At 33.7% G+C, this 18,882-nt stretch overlaps 1 protein-coding gene across 1 annotated transcript in view; it reads left to right on the forward strand.

The window, feature by feature from the left end:
* The window catches only part of Msh4 (mutS homolog 4), a 77,686-nt gene extending 62,436 nt beyond the window's left edge, over positions 1-15,250 (forward strand). Inside the window, exons 17-19 of the mRNA XM_026410022.2 lie at positions 8,796-8,970; positions 10,853-10,941; positions 15,059-15,250. Of these exons, the coding sequence (XP_026265807.2) occupies positions 8,796-8,970; positions 10,853-10,941; positions 15,059-15,250 (456 nt within the window). The remainder of the gene's footprint in view (positions 1-8,795; positions 8,971-10,852; positions 10,942-15,058) is intronic.
* The last annotated feature ends 3,632 nt before the right edge of the window (positions 15,251-18,882 follow it).

The raw sequence follows: 18,882 nt of genomic DNA on the forward strand, positions 1-18,882 counted from the left end.
TATAAAAAGTTTAGCATGAAAAAGTAACATCATTACACTTTTAAACAGTGTTTTTTCTCTATTATTAGTCTAATTTTTAAAATGTCTTTTTAGATGATCATTCCAAATACTTTTTATATTTAGAATACCTTAAAATATTCCTAAGATGAACCTTAAATGAGAGTCTGTAATGATTTATTATATAAAATAAGAAAAAATTTCTTTTATACACAAAGGTATGTGATGAATTAAAAAATAATGTTCTAAGCACTCAGTGAGACCCTGTCTCTAAATAAAATACAAAATAGGGCTGGGGATGTGGCTCAGTGATAGAGTGCCCCTGAGTTCAATCCCTGGTCCCTACCCCCCGCCCCACAAAATAATAATGCTAATCGATAATTTTAGTTTCTATAATTCTAAATGTCAGTCAATTATAATTTCTCATATAAATAAGATATACTTATTACTTAAAACCAAAAGCTAATTAGTATCTATGGTGGTTGATTTTATGTGTCAACATGACTGGGCCAGGCATTTGGTCAAACATTATTCTAGGTGTGTGTATGAGGTTATTTCTAGAATGTGTTAACATTGAATTGTAGATTGAATAAAGCAGATGACCCTCCCTGATGTGAGTGGTCCCCTCCAATAGAACCTGAATAGAGCAAACAACCAGATGACTCAGAGTCTGCCTGCATTTGATTTGGAAAAGGACAGAGTTGGGAAGGAATGGAATACTGAAAGTGTGAATAGAGATGTATAGGAAGATCATAATGAAGTTGGAGATATTTAATCCTTAAATTCTGATGAATCTTTTTTGTCAGACCTCCCTACCCCTAGTGAAAGTAGCTTTCAATCTCATCTGAGGAGATTACCCAGCATTACCTAAGGAAACTATAATGACTGTCCTGAGGCAGTTTCCATGTAAGACAAAGCTGAGTATACTCCCCACTCCCCCATTCATCTTGGCTTCTTTTTCTAAAACCTATACAAATAGAAATCTAGGAAACATGGGTGGGGATGGGTATTAAGGGTATGGGATAATGATAAAAGGGAGATAAAGTGGGCTGGGGATGTGGCTCAAGCAGTAGTGCGCTGGGTTCGATCCTCAGCACCACATACAAATAAAGATGTTGTGTCCACCAAAAACTAAACAATAAATATTAAAAAATTTTCTCTCTCTCTCTTTAAAAAAAAGGGAGATAAAGTTGAATCAAGGTGATTTTATTGATATGGGCTGTAAGTAGAGTCTGTATTTAATATTGCAACTCTGTGAATTAAGAAGGGCTCTAACAGTTTGGTTGGCTGAAATATGGACCATAAGTGGCCCATCATGAGAGAGTTGGAAATACTGGGTATAATTCAAGGCAGAAGAAAAGCTTCAAAGCTAGGGAGGTTGGAATGTTAGAGTGTATTTGTCATATATGACCTATTTACCCATTCTGGGAAAGTTGAAAAGACATGCTTTTCACCATGTGTAAAGGAAATAAATTTATGAGAGAAGTCCTGGCATCCTTGAAATGGTCTGTTATCACTCTTTTCTATAGGCCAGACTTTATGGTGAGAACTGTGGTTTCTGAATTGGGAAACCTATAATAGGAATAATTGGATTTGTGGTGGCAAGGGCCAAACAGTGATACTCAATCACCAAAGTCAAAGTGGGCATAGTTACTACCATAATAAGCAGAAGAGTCAAAACAATAATCAGAATAGTTTGACTTGGGAGCTTGTGAAGATGACAGATTAAAGGAAGGGAGCACTTTCCAATTGTTATACAGCTTGAGATTCAAGCAGCACAGGAGTATTGCTTCTTAGCAAGGGGGGTACCTGAGGGAATTCACTTAAATTCAATACTGGATAGTAAAATAATCATAGAGACACAGAAATTCAGAAGCTTTGAACATAGAACAGGAAATAATATATTAGAGACATAGCAGCTTTGCTGGTGGTAGCAGCATTAGCACTGCCAGTTTACCACAGAGGGGAGGGAGAACACAGGCTGAAAGAGAAAAAGGTACTGTGAATAAATTTGGCATGAGAGAACCATAAAATGGAGAAGGAGGCTGATCTCAACTGACCCAGAGATATTGGAGAAAACTGATGATTGAAAGAACTAGAACCTCTTGGCAGTGAGAAGAGAGTTGAGACAAGAGACATTTGCAAGTGACTGGGTGGCAGCATTCAGTGGTGGAAGCTCTGGAGTTCATAAAATATATTGCCAACCTGTTCCAACAAATGCCTGGTGAGGTGTCCAGAGTGTACATGGCCCATTGCAACTGAAATAGGCATAAAGAGGGGTTGTGCACAAGGGAATCCAGGCTGAGGATACCAAGGGAAGAGAGGCTTGTGTTACCATTGTTTCTAGCAGTTCATGCACCAGCTGGGGAGAGATCCTCTTGAGAAAGAATCCTGGTACACTTTCAAATATTTATACAGTCATCTCTCAGTGTCTGTGGTACCTGGGTTCCAGGAACCCCCAAGTTTACCAAAATCTTCAGATTTTCAAGCTCTTACATAAAATGGTATCATATTTGAATGTAATATATGCATATCTCCCTGCATACTTTAAATCATCTCTAGATTCTTTATAATTCCTAATATAATATAAATGAAATGTAAGTAGTTGTTACACTATATTAAGGAACACGAAAAAAAAAAAAGATTGTCCATGCTAATACAAACCTATCTTTTCCCCATATATTTTCCATCTGTGGTTGGTTCCATCTATGGATATGGAGCCAATGGATATAGAGGGATAACTATTCAATTTATCCTCCTCCTACCCAATCCCCCAAAGGGATATATGGCCTTTCACCGGGATAATTGTGCACTGGGGAAAAGAAGCAGTCAAATTTTGTAAGGACTACTGACTGGTCCTGGCTTTGAGCTTTCTGTAATTTTAGGAGATCCAAAATGTTACTGTAGTCCTTAGTCAGAAAAGGGACTTATCAAGGTCAGGTGATCAATTAAATTTTAGTTTAAGTCTATCTCACAGTGGGCCCAGTGAGTTCCCAAACTAATTCTGTGGTAATTCCAGTACTGTAATGCCTAATTAAAATATGCTTAACAGCTGGAAAAATCCTTACATTGGTTCCCTGAATTGTGACTTGAGGGAAATTATCATTGCAAAGGCCAAGTAAAAGCCAACAGAACTGCCTGTATGCACAATATGCAGGTACCCCTAATGGTGGACAACTCTAGCACTATAATCCCTTTCTGGGACATATCTTAAACACAATTATGAAAGAAAATCCTCTCAGAAGGAAGAATTTCAAGCAGTGCACCAGGTTGCCCACTCTTCCTGGAAGGGAAAATGGCCAAATATGCAACTATATATTAATTTGTGGACTGTAGGCAGTGGTTTTGCTACATAGTCAGGAACTTGGAATATGATCAAACAATTGATGACAAGGAAATTTGGGAAGGAAAGATGTGAATAGACTTTTGAGGATAGACAAAAAAAGATATTTGTGTCCTGTTGAATGCCTACCAAAGAGTGATCTCAGCAGAGGAAGATTTTAATAATCAAGTGGATAGGAGATAGGATGACTTGTTATGTGGATACAAGTGATATGGTTTGCATATGTGGTGTCCCCCCAAAGCTTATGTGTGAGAGAATACAAAAACTTTCAGAAGTAAAAGATTAAAGAACTATAACCTAATGAGTGGATTAATCCTCTTGAATATATTAACTGAGTAGGAACTATAGGTAGATAGGATATGATTGGGGGAAGTAAGTCACTGGGGGCTTGCCTTTGGGGTTGATATTATGTCCCTGGTGAACAGAGCTCCCTCTCTTTCTTTCCTGGCTATCAAGTACTGAAATGTTTTCCTCCACTACCCTTCCAGCATTCTGTTCTGCTTTACCTCAGGCCCATAGCTATGGAGCTGGCCAACCATATACTGAATCTCTGAGAAATCATGAGCCAAAATAAACTTTCCTCCTCCAAGTTGTTCCTGTCAGATATGTTGGTCACAGCAATAAAAATCTAACTAAAACCTTCAACTAGCTTCTTTTCCCAGACATCTTTGTCATTATCACCCAAAGGGCTCATGAACAAAGTAGCAATGATAGGAGGACTGGAATTTATACATGGACTCAGCAACATGGATTTTTATTTACCAAGATCAACTCAGCTATGGCCACTATTGAGTGCTCTATCTTCCAGCAGCAGAGATCAACATGATATCCCCATTAAGGAACCATTCCCTGAGATGATCAACCAGCTCCAGGTTAATTACATTGGATAACTTCCATCATGTTCTTACTGAAATATATACTCTTGAGATGGATTTACTTTTTCTACATGTGATCCTTCTGCCAAAATTATCATCTGTGGACTTATGGAATGCCTTATCTACCATCACAATATTTCACACAGCATTGCTTCTTTTTTATTAATTATTTTATTTATATATGACAGTGGACTGAATTATAATTCTTATACATATAAAGCATAATTTTTCATATCTCTGGTTGTATACAAAGTATATTCACACTAATTCATGTCTTCATATATGTACTTTGGATAATAATGTTCATCACATTCCACCATCATTTCTAATCCCCTCCCTTCCCCTCCCACCCCTCTGCCCTATCTATAGTTCATCTATTCCTCCCCTCCCTACCCCACTATGAATCAGCCTCCTTCTATCAGAGGAAACATTTGGCATTTGGTTTTTTGGGATTGGCTAACTTCACTTAGCATTATCTTCTCTGACTCCATCCTTTTACCTGCAATTGCCATGATTTTATTCTCTTAAACCCCTATTTCTCATCATGCACAAAACTCAAAACAGATCAAGGACCTAGGAATAAAACCAGAGACCCTGTGTATAATAGAAGAAAAAGTAGGCCTGAATCTCCATCATGTGGGATTAGGCCCCAGCTTCTTTAATAAGACTCCTTTGGCACCAGAATCAAAATCAAGAATCAATAAATGGGATGGATTCAAACTAAAAACTTTCTTCTCAGCAAAAGAAACAATCTGTGAGGTGAATAGAGAGCCTACAGAATGGGAGCAAATCTTTACTCCTCACACATTTAGATTAGATAGAGCACTAATCTCTAGGGTATATAAAAAACTCAAAAAGCTAAGCACCAAAAAACAAATAACCCAGTCAATAAATGGGCCAAGGACCTGAACAGACACTTCTTAGGAGATGATATACAATCAATCAACAAATATATAAAAAAATGTTCATCATTGCTAGCAATTAAGAGAAATGCAAATCAAAACTACTCTAAGATTTCATCTCACTCCAGTCAGAATGGCAGCTATTATGAAGCCAAACAACAATAAGTGTTGGTGAGGATGTGGGGGAAAAAGTACACTCATACACTGCTGGTGGGACTGCAAATTGGTGCAGCCAATATGGGAAGCAGTATGCAGATTTCTTTCCAAAATTGGGAATGGAACCACCATTTGACCCAGCTATCCCTCTCTTCGGTCTATACCCAAAGAAGGACTTAAAAACAGAATACTACAGGGACACAGCCACATCAATGTTTATAGCAGCACAATTCACAATAGCTAAACTATGGAACCAACCTAGATGCACTTCAGTAGATAAATGGATTAAAAATGTGGCATATAAACACAATGGAATATTACAGCATTACTTCTGATCAACTCCCTTCACAATAAATGCAGTGTTGCAAATAGCTTTGGAATTGACTGTTTTTACCATGTTCTCCACCATCCAAAGTAAACACCTTCACAAAATCGTGGTATGGCCTTTTGAAGCACTCAGTTATAGCACCAGGTAGCAGGCAGTACCTTGTTATACTGGAGTAAGGTTCTCCAGAAGACTGTATATGTTCTAAGTCAGCTTTCAAAATATGATGCTATTTCTCCCATAGCCCAGATTCATGAGTCTAAGAATAAAAGAGTGGTAATGGAAAAGACATTGCTGGTAACCACCAAGCAACATTTTTGCTTCTTGTGCTTGAAAACTTGTACTCTGTTGGCATAAACATCTTAATTACAAAGGGACAATGCTTCCTCCAGGGGACACAATTACTTTGACTTGAAAGTTAAGGCTCCTCCCCAGCTACTTTAGGTTCCTTATGTCTCTAAATCAAAGAAGGGAATCACTATGCTGACAGGAGTGATTGATCTTGATTACCAAAGGGAAACAGCACTACTCCACAATGTGGGCATGAGGAGTCTGTCTGGAATACCAGAGATTCCTTAGGGTATCTGTTTATAAATTATCACATCTGTGATTAAGGTTGATGGAAAACTATAACAATTGGATATAGGAAGAACCATGGTTGACCAAGATCCTTCAGTAATGGAGATTTGAACCATGTTAGCAGGCAAAGAACCATGAGTAGCTAAGGTGCTTCCTGAAGACAAAAGGATTTTAAAATAAGTTCTAGAAGCAGCTATGACTATGTTACCAGTTACAATAATGAAGAGTACAAGTATGATTTCCCCTCCTTTTTATTATGAATATTTGTGCATAAAGACATATATTAAGTTAACATCTTTATTTTTTGCTATCAGGTGACCCAAATGTATTAACTTAATACCATAGGATTTAAATATTGCTAATTTTACATCATAGGTTTTTTTTTAAATTTTTTTTTTGTTTTATTGGTGCTAGACTCAGGGCTTTGTGCATGCTAAGAATACACTCTACTATAGAGCTACATCTATAGATAGTATCCATCATAGTTTTTAAAGTATAATACATCAAAGAGAAGAATGAACTCTCTGGAGGATTTTTACCTCCTCTTCTGGGGAATTAGTTAATGTATTCATGGTTGTTCTCAAGATAGTTGTATCATATTAGGTAAAATTATGACCTTATTGTTATCTTCACTTGGAGATGAAATATGGTATAAGGAGATATATATAGGTACCAAGTTGACAAGGAGTGGACTTGTGGATGGTTAGTTTCATATATCAACTTGATGGGGTCACAAGTTGTCATGACATTTGGTCCAACATTTTTCTGTGTGTGTCTATGCGGATATTTCTGGAGGAGATGAACATTTGAATTGTAAGCTGAATAAATCAGATGGCCCTCCCAAATGTGGCTAGGTCCCAGCTAATAAATTAAAAGCCTGAATAGAACAAAAATATTGACTCTCTCAAGAGTCCTGAGAAACTTCTGACTGCCTTCAGTCTGGAAGATGAGTTCTTGTCTGCCACCAGCCTCAAACTGAAACATCTACTTTTTCTGGATCTAAAATTTGCTTGCATTCAGACTAGAACTATAATTGGCTCTTCTGGATTATCAGCTTGCCAATCACAGTTCTTAGAACTTGTCCATCTCCATGATTATAAGTCAATTCCTATCTAAGCATGGTGTACATACCTGTAATCCCAGCTCCTTAGGAGTCTGAGGCAGGAGGATCACAAAGTCTCAGCAACAATGTGAAACCCCTGTGGTACTCTGTAGTATCTAAGAATAAAAACTTTAATGATAGGTCTGAATGTCTTTTTCTATTATAAGTAATTTAGTAAACATATAACATTGCTACTCACTTTTAAGGAGCTTAAAGTCAATTGTTATTTTTATAATTTACTATCTTCAGTTCCTAGCACAATGTTTGCAATAGAAAACATTGTGAATAATTATTTGTTAAATTGAACTAATGTGAAATACAGTTTACAAAGTTATTCTAGTATAGGTTAGACACATAATTTTTAAGAATATTGTTATTGACCATGGTCCCTAGCTTTTAAATAGTTTATTCCAGTAATCAAGGACTGCTCCCTTGTTCTTTTATATCAACTTGTTCTAAAGAACTCACTCCAGTAGACCGACATTGATTTCTTCTAGGAGCAGTGACCTAATTACCTCCACTAAGCCCTACCTCTTAAATGTTCCTTCACCTTTCAGCATTGCCAAACTGAGGAACAAGCTTTTAACAGCTCCTAAGAGGATGCACTCAATATCCAAACTATTAGCAAGTTATATACAAAACCTTTTCTTTCCTTTCTTGCTACCAGTCTTCCATGGTTGTACCATTTTGGCAACCATATCCATCCATCTATCTCTCTTTCTCTCCCTCCCTCCCTCCCCCCCTCCCCCCTTCTCTCTCTTGTTTGTGGTGTTGGGGCTAGAACCCAGAGCTTTGTGCATTCTAGGGAAGAGCTCTACCAGCTGAGCTACATCCCCAGCCCCCAGCCAAATATTTTCTTTTTAGACTATGTTAGTATTCTGTTTTCCATTGGTCATCTATTTCTTTTCTCATTGGTAAATATGTCCTAAAACATAATCAGTTATGCATACCTTTGCTTATTTTAGCAAAAGTAAAAACTTTGGTGGCTTTGCTTTTGATTTGATCCCTAGCACCACAAAACAAACAAACAAAAATCACATTTAGGGAATTTCGAATACCTAAAGGCAATCCATTGATTTCAATTACAGGAAGAGAAGCTACTTTCAAAATGGAGTTTTTAAAAGTTGAAGGAAATATTATGATTTTATCATGTGTGGGGGTTATCTCCCTACTAAGTGATTCCCTCAGTTAATAGTTTTGTTTCTGGCAAACATCTTTTTAATATCTTCAAATATATTTCTTATGATCTTAATTTTAGATTTGTTCTCTTTTCCATAAAGTACCATACACATATATATGAGGAAAAATAATAAAGATATTACTTCATTGGATGTAAAATTTCAAAATACTTTAAAATGGATTGATCATGTTAGCCTCCACATTATTGGTTTTGTTCTTACATCTCTGTCAAACTATTTGGAAAAAGAAATTAAATTTTTATGTTTAAATAGTTACAATTGAATTTTCTAATTCACTTTAAAAAGCACTAATATTCATTGTCTTTTATGTATCATAGGCATTTACACTGTTTGCTACACATTTCCTGGAACTATGCCATATAGATGTCTTGTATCCTAATGTAGAAAACATGCATTTTGAAGTTCAGCATGTAAAGAATGCCTCAAGAAATAAAGAAGCAATTTTGTATACATACAAACTTTCTAAAGGACTCACAGAAGAAAAAAATTATGGTATTGCATATATAAATTATAGATTAAAACACATTCTCTTCAGACAAACTGTTTTCTCCCCTTTTCTTGGCTATCAATCTAAGCAAACTTTCTTTGTTTAGTTTTTTTTTTTTTTTGTGTGTGTGTGTGTGTGTGTGAATGTTTATATGCCTAAGACTATATGTCAAAATCACATTATGTATCTGTTATACTGGTTAATATAAGTTCATATAAGCAGAAAATCAATATATACCATATATATGACATTTATACATTATAAGCTTATATATATATAATATACACACACATATATAACTTTTTAATTTAAAAACTTACATGAACCAGTAACTGTGTAGAAATATGTTACATGAAAGCCCTAGAAGTATGAATTTCTACTCTTACAAAAATGTAACTTAGTTTATAATTGCAAGTTAAATATTAAGTTGAAAATTGTACATTTCCTACACACTCTATTAGGAGTAAATTCCTTCTGTTTTCTTCAGTTTCAGAGTATTACTAATTAAATGAGAATTATTACCAAATCATATGATATTCCTAAACTTTATTAGATACTTTCTACATAAGTAATTATATGACATATAAAATCATCACAGATTCAGAGAATTTTCAGTTGATCCATACATATAAGGTTCCAAAAACCATTTTAGCACCTGTGAGGAAAAGTAAAGCATCCTTGTTTTACTTTTCAAAATGGTAAATCAACTAGATAACTTATTTGTATCACATGTCTAGTCTTTATAAGCCTCAATTTCATTACCTATGAAATAGGGATAATTTTTTTATAGAGAGTCATAAAGATTCAATGTTATCAAAAGTCAGCTGCCTAGCATAGTACTTGGCAATGAGTAACTTCTCAATAAATATTGTCATTGCTTCCATTGCTTCTAAAGTACAATAAACAATTGGCACACAGTAGAGTGCCTACATGGCATTGATACAATACAATTAAACTTTAAAAATACAAGAATAATAGTTTATACTTTGAATTTTCGTAGAGTGGTTACCTACTATTGTATCTTCTGAGAAATTCTAATCTCATAGTTTTGCTAGAGGAACATTCAGCTATAAGGTTGTCTCTGTGACTCAACATTCTCATCATTTGAAAAAACAAATATCCTTCCACCTTCTATTAACCAACTACTTTTTGTTGGTTTGTTGGTTTGTTTTGGTACCAGGTATTGAACCTAGATTGCTTAACTACTGAGCCATAGCCCAGACCATTTTTTATTCTATATTTTTAGACAGGGTCTCATTAAGTTGTTGAGTCTGGCTTTGAACTTTTAATACTCCTGCCTCAGCCTCCTGAGCTGCTGGAATTACAGCCAGTATTATGCTATACGCTAGGCAGCTGACTTTTGATAGTTTATTGAATTTTTATGAGTCTCTATATATGAAAAATTATCCCCATTTCATAGGCAATGAAATTGAGGCTTATAAAGATTAGACATGTGAAACAAATAAGTTATCTGGTTGATTTACCATTTCAAAAAGTAAAACAAGGATGCTTTACTTTTCCTCACAGAGGTCAGTCACATAGTTGCTGGATTGCAGGCATGAGCCACTGTGGCCAGCAACTGACTATTTTTGCAATTGTAATATTAATGTTATTATTTCCTAGTTACCTCTTTTCTTTCCTGTCTCAGAAGTATATTGAGAGGTAATTGATATTTGCCTTATTTGTCTGGGACAAGCAATTAAATCTAATAATTGGGAAGTTGTCATCTAAAACTTTGGAAAACTTAATTTTGAGAATTGAGCAGTTCAGAAATCCTTGTACAAGGGAAATTTAAATCTTTGGAAAAAATATTAACATCAGTTAAAACAAACATAAAAATATCATAAATAACTATTTTGAAGCCAGTTTTTTTATTTATAATTTTAGGTTTAAAAGCAGCAGAGGTATCATCACTTCCACAATCAATTGTCATGGATGCCAAAGAAATCACAACTCAAATTACAAGAAAAATTTTGGTAAAAACCACTTTAACAATAAGAATTAATTGTTTTTCAAATTAAAAAAAAATGGTTTTAGTGTACTTTCTTATTTTGGCTTTGACCTAAATATCTTGTAATAGTAATAGTTAAAATAATTAAATATTTAAAATATAAAGCTTAATTCTGAAGAAAATTATTTTTATTTCTCAAAACATTTTTGATTTGGCCTGTTATGGCTTTTCCCAGCACATTAGCTACTAAAAGAGAAAAATTCAGCAGTTCAGTTTCTATATTAATTATTGCCAAATGAATTTATAATGAGAAAATAAGTATTTAAAAGGCACATTAAAAATAAAAATCACTATGCATGACATTTGTATTTTTATGGTTTTATGTAGCATTGAAAAGAAGAAATGAAGTAGTTAGGTCTTTCTAATAAAATGATAAATAATAAATGTATTAGTTTTACTATCATTTTTATAGGTTTATAGAGGTTAAGTGATTTGCTACAAAGTAGTATATCCAACACTAAAAGCACATCCGTTGACTCAGAAAATCGGAAATATTTTTCATTTTTCAAATTAGGTTGCTTTGTAGTGTTTTAAAAAATTCAATGTGAAAAAAAAAAGAAAATTCAATGTGTTCAGTAAGTTGAGCTAGGCTAGGTAGTGGGAATTTTCTTCAATAATAGTTTCCTTTCACTTTTTCTTAACCTGCCTTCCATTTTTTATTGCATTCTTTCCTTCTCTGATTTTTTTAGACTGTCTCTATGAATTCACTTGTCTAATTACCCATTTAAATCTCTTCATCAGTAATTTTATCAGTGTTATCATTCTGAAATACCTCTCATTCCATAATTTTTCAGATTTAATCTTGCCAAATTCCTGTTATAAGCCACTTCTTCACTGGTCATCTAGGCTTTAACTTTCCTAGTAATGTTTGAAGAATATTCTAGATAGTCTAATTTTATCCACTATAAAATTCTTACATTCTAACTTTAGTTGAATATTTTACTGAATAATTTTTTCTTCTCCTTTTATTGATCTCTATAACTCCTTTTCTGTAACTCTTTCAAAACATTTCCACCCTTTGTGAGCCCTTGTTGCACAATTCCTGCAAAATTCTGTTCTTGGAATATTTATTTTTCACCCATCTCATATTTCTTCTATTTTAAGAAAAAAGAGTGCTTTTCAGACTTTTTAAAATTAACTTTTCTGGGGTGAGGTTGTGGCTCAGTGGTACAGCGCTTTCCTAGAATGTGTGAGACACTGGGTTCGATTCTCAGCTCCGCATATAAATTAATAAAATAAAGGTTCATTAACATTTAAAAATTTTTTTTAAATTAACTTTTTTGTTTTCTTTCCTTCTGAGTAAATTGTTTCATTTTTTTCTTTTGCTTATTCTTTTCTGCACTGATTTCCCTTTTTCTATGAATATGTTTATGTTTTTTTTTCTTCCACCAAGAAATCCTCACCCCAATTTCTTAAATTATTTTCCCATTTCTCTTTTTTTACTGAAAACTCAGGAGTATCTATACTTTCTTCTTCTGCTATCCACTTGTAATCTTAATCTTTTTTTTTTCTTTTTTTTTATTGGTTGTTCAAAACATTACAATGCTCTTGACATATCATACATTTGATTCAAGTGGGTTATGAACTCCCATTTTTACCACATATACAGCTTGCAGATTCACATTGGTTACACATCCACATTTATACATACTGCCATACTAGTGTCTGTTGTATTTTTCTGCCTTTCCTATCTACCCTTCCTATCCCCCTCCCCTCCCCTCCCCTCCCCTCCCATCTTCTCTCTCTACCCCATCTACTGTAATTCATTTCTCTCTCTCGTTTTTTTTTCCCTTTCCCCTCAGTATTTTGAAACTTTTTTCTTAAATCCCAGTTAATCAAAACATCTTGTGTTTTTTGTTTTTTTAAAATCACTTCTTATCTTCCATGATATCTCTATGGCACTTATCACTTCCCTTTCCTTAATTCTGTCTTGGTTTTGTGCAGTTTTTCTCTTATGGACATTTTTATCCTCTTATTTCTTTGATTATTACTTATTTCCTTTCTTCACCAACACTTTATCTTTTACACTTACTAAATATAAATGTTCATAATATTTTTCCCACCCCCACACTTTTTAAAAAATTTGCAGTCTTGGTGATCTCATCCTTTTTCACAGATTCTGTATCACTACTGCCCATCTCCAAATCTATATACATTTCCCCTTGACACCTTAGTCTACTTTTTAGGACAAAAATTGAATTGAGAATTACTTTTTCTGAAAACATCTCCCATATCTTTTCTTTCAAGCCTCCCAGTGACCCATAAGAATCATCTATGTATCCCTCTTCTTAATTACCTCTCATTAGGTCTATGTAGTTAAATTGTCTCTCTTTTCAATACCTCCTGCACACTTCTACCAGATTATCTTCTAATGCTTAGCTCTTATCAGATTGTTTGCTTACTCAGAAACATTCAGTTATTTCTTAACAATATAAAAGTTGAACTCCTTAGCCTAGTGTTAAAAGTCTTCTATATTATTTCTCAAAACATAGTTTTAAGAAATTAGAATCACCTGAAATGTTTGGTACATCTTAGATTTTAAGGATCTCAGGAATTTGTGGCTCAGGAATTTGCTTTTTTTTTTTTAACCAGTTATCAGAGGATTCTGAAGTTTGTTGATTTTTGTGTTAAGATCTTCTTTGTTATCTACACAAGCTTTACATTACTTCACTCAGTTTTGCATAATCCACATTTGTCACATTGAGTTAATTGTCATTTCATCACTTTGACTTGATTGTGTAGCATGCTTTCGAATGTGCTTTGGCTGTTTCTTCTATGAAGAACACTCTCCCTTCTAGGTGTTTCTACTCATCAGGATTCATTCCAAATACTCCATTTAATTTAAGCTTCTCTTCATGTGATCTAGAAGTGAACTTCCCTTTCTCAGAATCTTTTATATTACCCTTGTGGAACTTTTCATAATTGCCATAATAAATTGCTTAAAATAAGCCTTTTTACCACTAGACCACAAGCTCCTTGAGCTCTGATATTATATCAGATTCACATTTTGTATTCTCCCTAGACACATATACACAAGCTTTGGGGTCTGGAACATAGATGGTAATAGATATCTAAAATTTGTTATTTGAATAATAGAGTAATGGTAATCAACCTATGTATTAAGTAGAAACATGGGTGAATATATGATAACCTTATTCTATCTCATGGAATCTTAACTCATCTTTTCCTATAATAAAAGTAGGAAAATATTTAGAATTCCTTGCTGTATTGAGAAAGAGTTGACAGGACTGTATTTCTGGGAGACTAACCAAGACTTTTCATACATAGTTGAGATTGAAAATGTTGACTCCTCTATCTAGATCAGGCAAAGGTATGAATTAAGAATTTTTCAGCTGTATTTCCAATCATGAAGTACTATTCAAAAATGGAATATATAAAAGTCTTCCAAATTCTCATTTTAAATTTCTTGGGTATCCTCAAGTATAGTTTGTTAGGAATTAAGGCATAATTTTAAATAGCTATTTATGTTGTATATTTTTAAAATGTACTATTCCCCTCCATGAATATTTTCTCTTAGACTCCAACAATTTCTACATATGAGTTCTGTTAGGGACAAGGAATTTTCTGATGACCCATTATGTCCACCAGTTTATCTATTGAGGAATTAAAATAGGAGACAGCATAGTGGTATATTTGGATAACATTAAAATTATGATTACTGTATAGCAATGAGTAGTGCTATTTTCCCATACCATTTTAGTGAAAAAGTGTTTGTAGAACCTTTCTCTGTTGAATTTTCTATTACTTTTTTTGGTATTTTTATTGAAGAATTTGATTGATTTAACAGAAATTTTTTTTCATTGAGGATTTTTTTGAGGATTTAAGGTTCTGTCATAAAGTAGTAAATGTTCATAAGAAATTTCATTCTTCCAAATAGTATTTTTATTCTTCCAAATAGAATTTTAAAAATTTCTTCTAGTGTATTATTTTTACTAGTTGGATGGAACTGATTCTTATCTTTGAGTTCCTCCATATTTCTATAGAAGTAGAACAGTGTCAAACTATGATTTAAATAAAATTGTATTCATTTTAAATTTATATCTATGGATATTTAATAACAGCAGCACCAAAGGAGTACCCCGGAGATGGAAAGACAGAGAGCTGTGTATCATCTAGCCACAAGACTTGTTCAAACGGCTCGAAATTCTCAATTGGATCCAGACAGTTTGCGGATGTATTTAAATAATCTCAAGAAGAAATATGAAGAAGATTTATGCAAGGCTGAGCAAGTTCCAGGAAAAACTGAAGAATAATACAAGTCATATTTTCTACTAATGAAATAATATATCTTAATATCAGGAACCTTGAAGTAATTTATCTCCTAAGAGCAAAAGAAAATATTTGCTAAATATTTTAATTAAAAACCATATTATATTAACCTCAGAATTTTCATCTAAATATTCTAAAATGAACAAGAATTTGCTATTTTAATTTAACAAATGAGAACTATTTAAAGGAATGATCTTTATGTTAGAAAAAAGTATAAGGCATAACTTTTCTCTCATTTATGAAAATCACATTGCGAAGTTTATTTGCATTTATAAATTATAATTTAAAATATTACATATACCTTAACTTTAAAAAATCCTTTCTTTTTAGATTTGGAAACTTGTTTGAGTTTTTTTTAAACATTCTATTCTGAAGTAATATACCCTATAAATCAACAATTGCTGAATTGATACCCTTAGATTCCAATTATAAATGATTCTGATGTTAGAATGCTACTGAGAATTTTAACGTTCTCTTTTGGACATTCTAATTGTAGAAATAAGCATTTTGTAATGTTAAGTCCTTTTAATTTTCTAGACATCCAGTAGTTCAATTTTTTCTTACTTTCTTTTTTCTAATTTTTGTCTTGGTCATCTTTATTACATAAATAAAAGGCAGTAAAAAGGACATACAGTATTTTTTATTTACCCCATTTGTTGTTTTACAAAGGAGCTGTTTTTCAGAGGCATGTGACTTATACAACCACTTCTGAGTTTACCCAAAGGTTATTCTTATTTTATAAACGGGCAGAAGAAAACAGAAGACTACCAGTTATTAATTAATTAGAAAGAGTCTTCTCAGGCATCTTATTTCCATATTCAGTAGGTGACTTATTCACATAATCACAGTATAAAGGCCTAACATAAGTTAGTTAGTCTTTTCTTGGGCAACTGTTATTCTTTTCTGTTGCTGTGACTAAATACCTGAGAAAATAAAATAAAGGAGGAAAGGTTTATTTTGGCTTATGATTTCAGAGATTTTATTCAATGGTTAGCTGGTCTATGGGAGACAAAACATCATGGTGAAAGCTGCTAACCACATAGTGGCCAGAAGCAAAAAGTGAGTGAGGAAGGAGCCTAGAACATATTATATCTTTTAAGGACATGCTGTCAGAAACCAATTTCCTCCAACTGCTTTCTACCTTCTAAAGTTTTCACCACCTCCAGTAATGCCATCAAATTATGAATCCATCAATGGATTAATTCATTGATGGAGTTAAGAGTGCTTGTGATCCAATCACTTCCCAAGAGTCTCAACTCTAAACATTGCTGCATTGAGGTCAGTGTTGAAACACATTTTGGGAAAATTCAAATTATAACAGCAACTAAGTATATGGAAGTCAGAGTATACATTTGAACTATTTATTCAATAACTAATTTAGTATCAATAGTAATTTGGCCGGATAATTATTCACAGACTGATTAAGGCCATATTTTGTTGACATATGCATGTTACATTTTATAAGATTTAAATTTGTTGACCTTATTAAACTTGCTCTAAGTATTCTAATATTAGTAACCAGGTATTTTGAAAAAGTTATAATTTAAATGACTTACATACTTCTTTGAAAAAGTACATGTAAATTAGTGTTTTACACTTAATATGTATTAAATGTCTTGTTAGACTACTTATATTCTCTATTGTTATGTTTTAGAAAAAGAATATCGCTCTATTTGTATTTTAACCTTAGCCACATTTTAATTCACAGTCTTTGTATTGAATTATATTTTATGTGATTATTCCTAAAGACATAATTTAGGCTTGTGACAAATTTCTAAAAGGCACGGAGGAGTAAAAGGTCATGACAGACTGGGAGAGTGGGAAAGAAAATGTAAGAAGCAGTAAAAGGTAGAAGGGGAATAGGCAATAGAAGAAAAACAGACAAGCAGAAACAGGTGAAAAGTATCAAACATGCTGACTTCATTTCTTCAAATGCATTAGCTTCCTTGTAGAATTAACCCTAATGTTAGGTTCCACTAGAGTTTTAAGAAAATTTTTCAGTTAAAGTTTTGATGCAAAAACTGCAGCCAATTGATTAATCCCTCTTATTTTAGATTTGAGATATTGAAATAGAAATAGCCTTATATCTTCTTAAAATTAAATTACTTTTTCTTAAACTATTCTATGTGTAGCAGAAACATAACAGAAAGCAAATCAAAGGAAGATATAATTATGTCACAAAGAGAGGGAATACAGGGAGGACAATCCATTCTTTAATTTTCAGATCTATTCTGCTTTTCAGTTCTTTGTCTTTTTTCAAAATAAGATAACTATCTCATAATCTAGCCTTTGACATAAATACCTATTATGCCTTAGTAGTAATTCCTTTAACCCTACCTCAAAGCCATTCTATTAGTTCATTCCACCTTTCTCCTCACAGGATAAAGTCCTGTATAAGGTAGTCTTTTCAAGTCTAGAGTAAGATATGTGGAAATGGAAGAAAAAGGAAGCTTATCCTCATGCTTAGGAAGTGTTCATCTTAAAATTTACAAACAGTAAAATCAACTTTTCTGGGTACAGTTTTATGACTTTTTAACATATATTATGGTTTGAATATGAGGTGTCCCCCAAAAGCTCACATAGGAGACAATGCAAGATTTGGAGGAGAATTCCTTGGGTTATAGCCTTAACCTAATCGATGAATTAATCCCTGATGGGATTAACTGAGTGGTAGCTGGAGGCAGTGGGATGTGGCTGGAAGAAGTGGTTCATTGGGGGCATGACTATGGAGTACATATTTTGTATCTGAAGAGTAGAATCTCTTTCTCTCTTTTTATTCCTGTATCTCTTCCTCCCTCCCTCCTCCTCCCCCTCTCCTCTCCCTGTCTCCCTCTTCCTCCCCTCTCCCTCACTCCTTTCTGATTATCACGTGAGCTGCTTCCCTCTGCCATACTCTTCTACCATGATGTTCTACTTCACTCTAGCCCTGAGGAATGTAGCCTGCCTCCTATGGACTAAGACCTCTGAAACCGTGAGCCCTCAAATACACTTTTCCTCCTCTATCATTGTTCTGATTAGATCTTTTAGTCACAGCAGTGAAAAAGCTAACTAAAACATATTGTGGATTTATGTAACCACCACCAAAATAGAGATATAAAAGTTCTATCACTACAAAATATTACCCTGGCATTGTCCCTAACTTTAATCCACCAACCACAGACCTACATTCTTTCCCTATAGTTTTTTTTTTTTCTTTCCAGAATTCCTAGTGGATACCTGCATAGAGTATATAACCCTGAGATTTGCCCCTGTTGTTATGCCTTTCTATTGTTGGCTGACAAGGGTTACATTGAATGTGCTTTAGTTTAAGCATTCATTCTTGGAAGGACATTTGGCTTTCCAGCTTTTGTTAATTATAAATAAAGTTACTATACATCTTCCTGTACTGATTTTTGTGAGAGTATACATTTTCATTTACCCAAATTAAATAGGAAGAAACTCTCTGACCTATGGTAAGTTTATGTTTAACTTCATAAGGAGATACCAAATTGTTTTCCAGAATGGCTGTTATTTTTTGCATTCCCATCAGCCATATATAAGCATTCTAGTTGCTCCTCATGCTTACTAGTATATGGTATTGTTAGAGCTCTTACTCAAAATTTAGTCATTCTTATAG

The sequence above is a fragment of the Urocitellus parryii genome, chromosome 11 (genome assembly GCF_045843805.1).
Source record: "Urocitellus parryii isolate mUroPar1 chromosome 11, mUroPar1.hap1, whole genome shotgun sequence".
NCBI classification, from domain to species: Eukaryota; Metazoa; Chordata; class Mammalia; order Rodentia; family Sciuridae; genus Urocitellus; species Urocitellus parryii.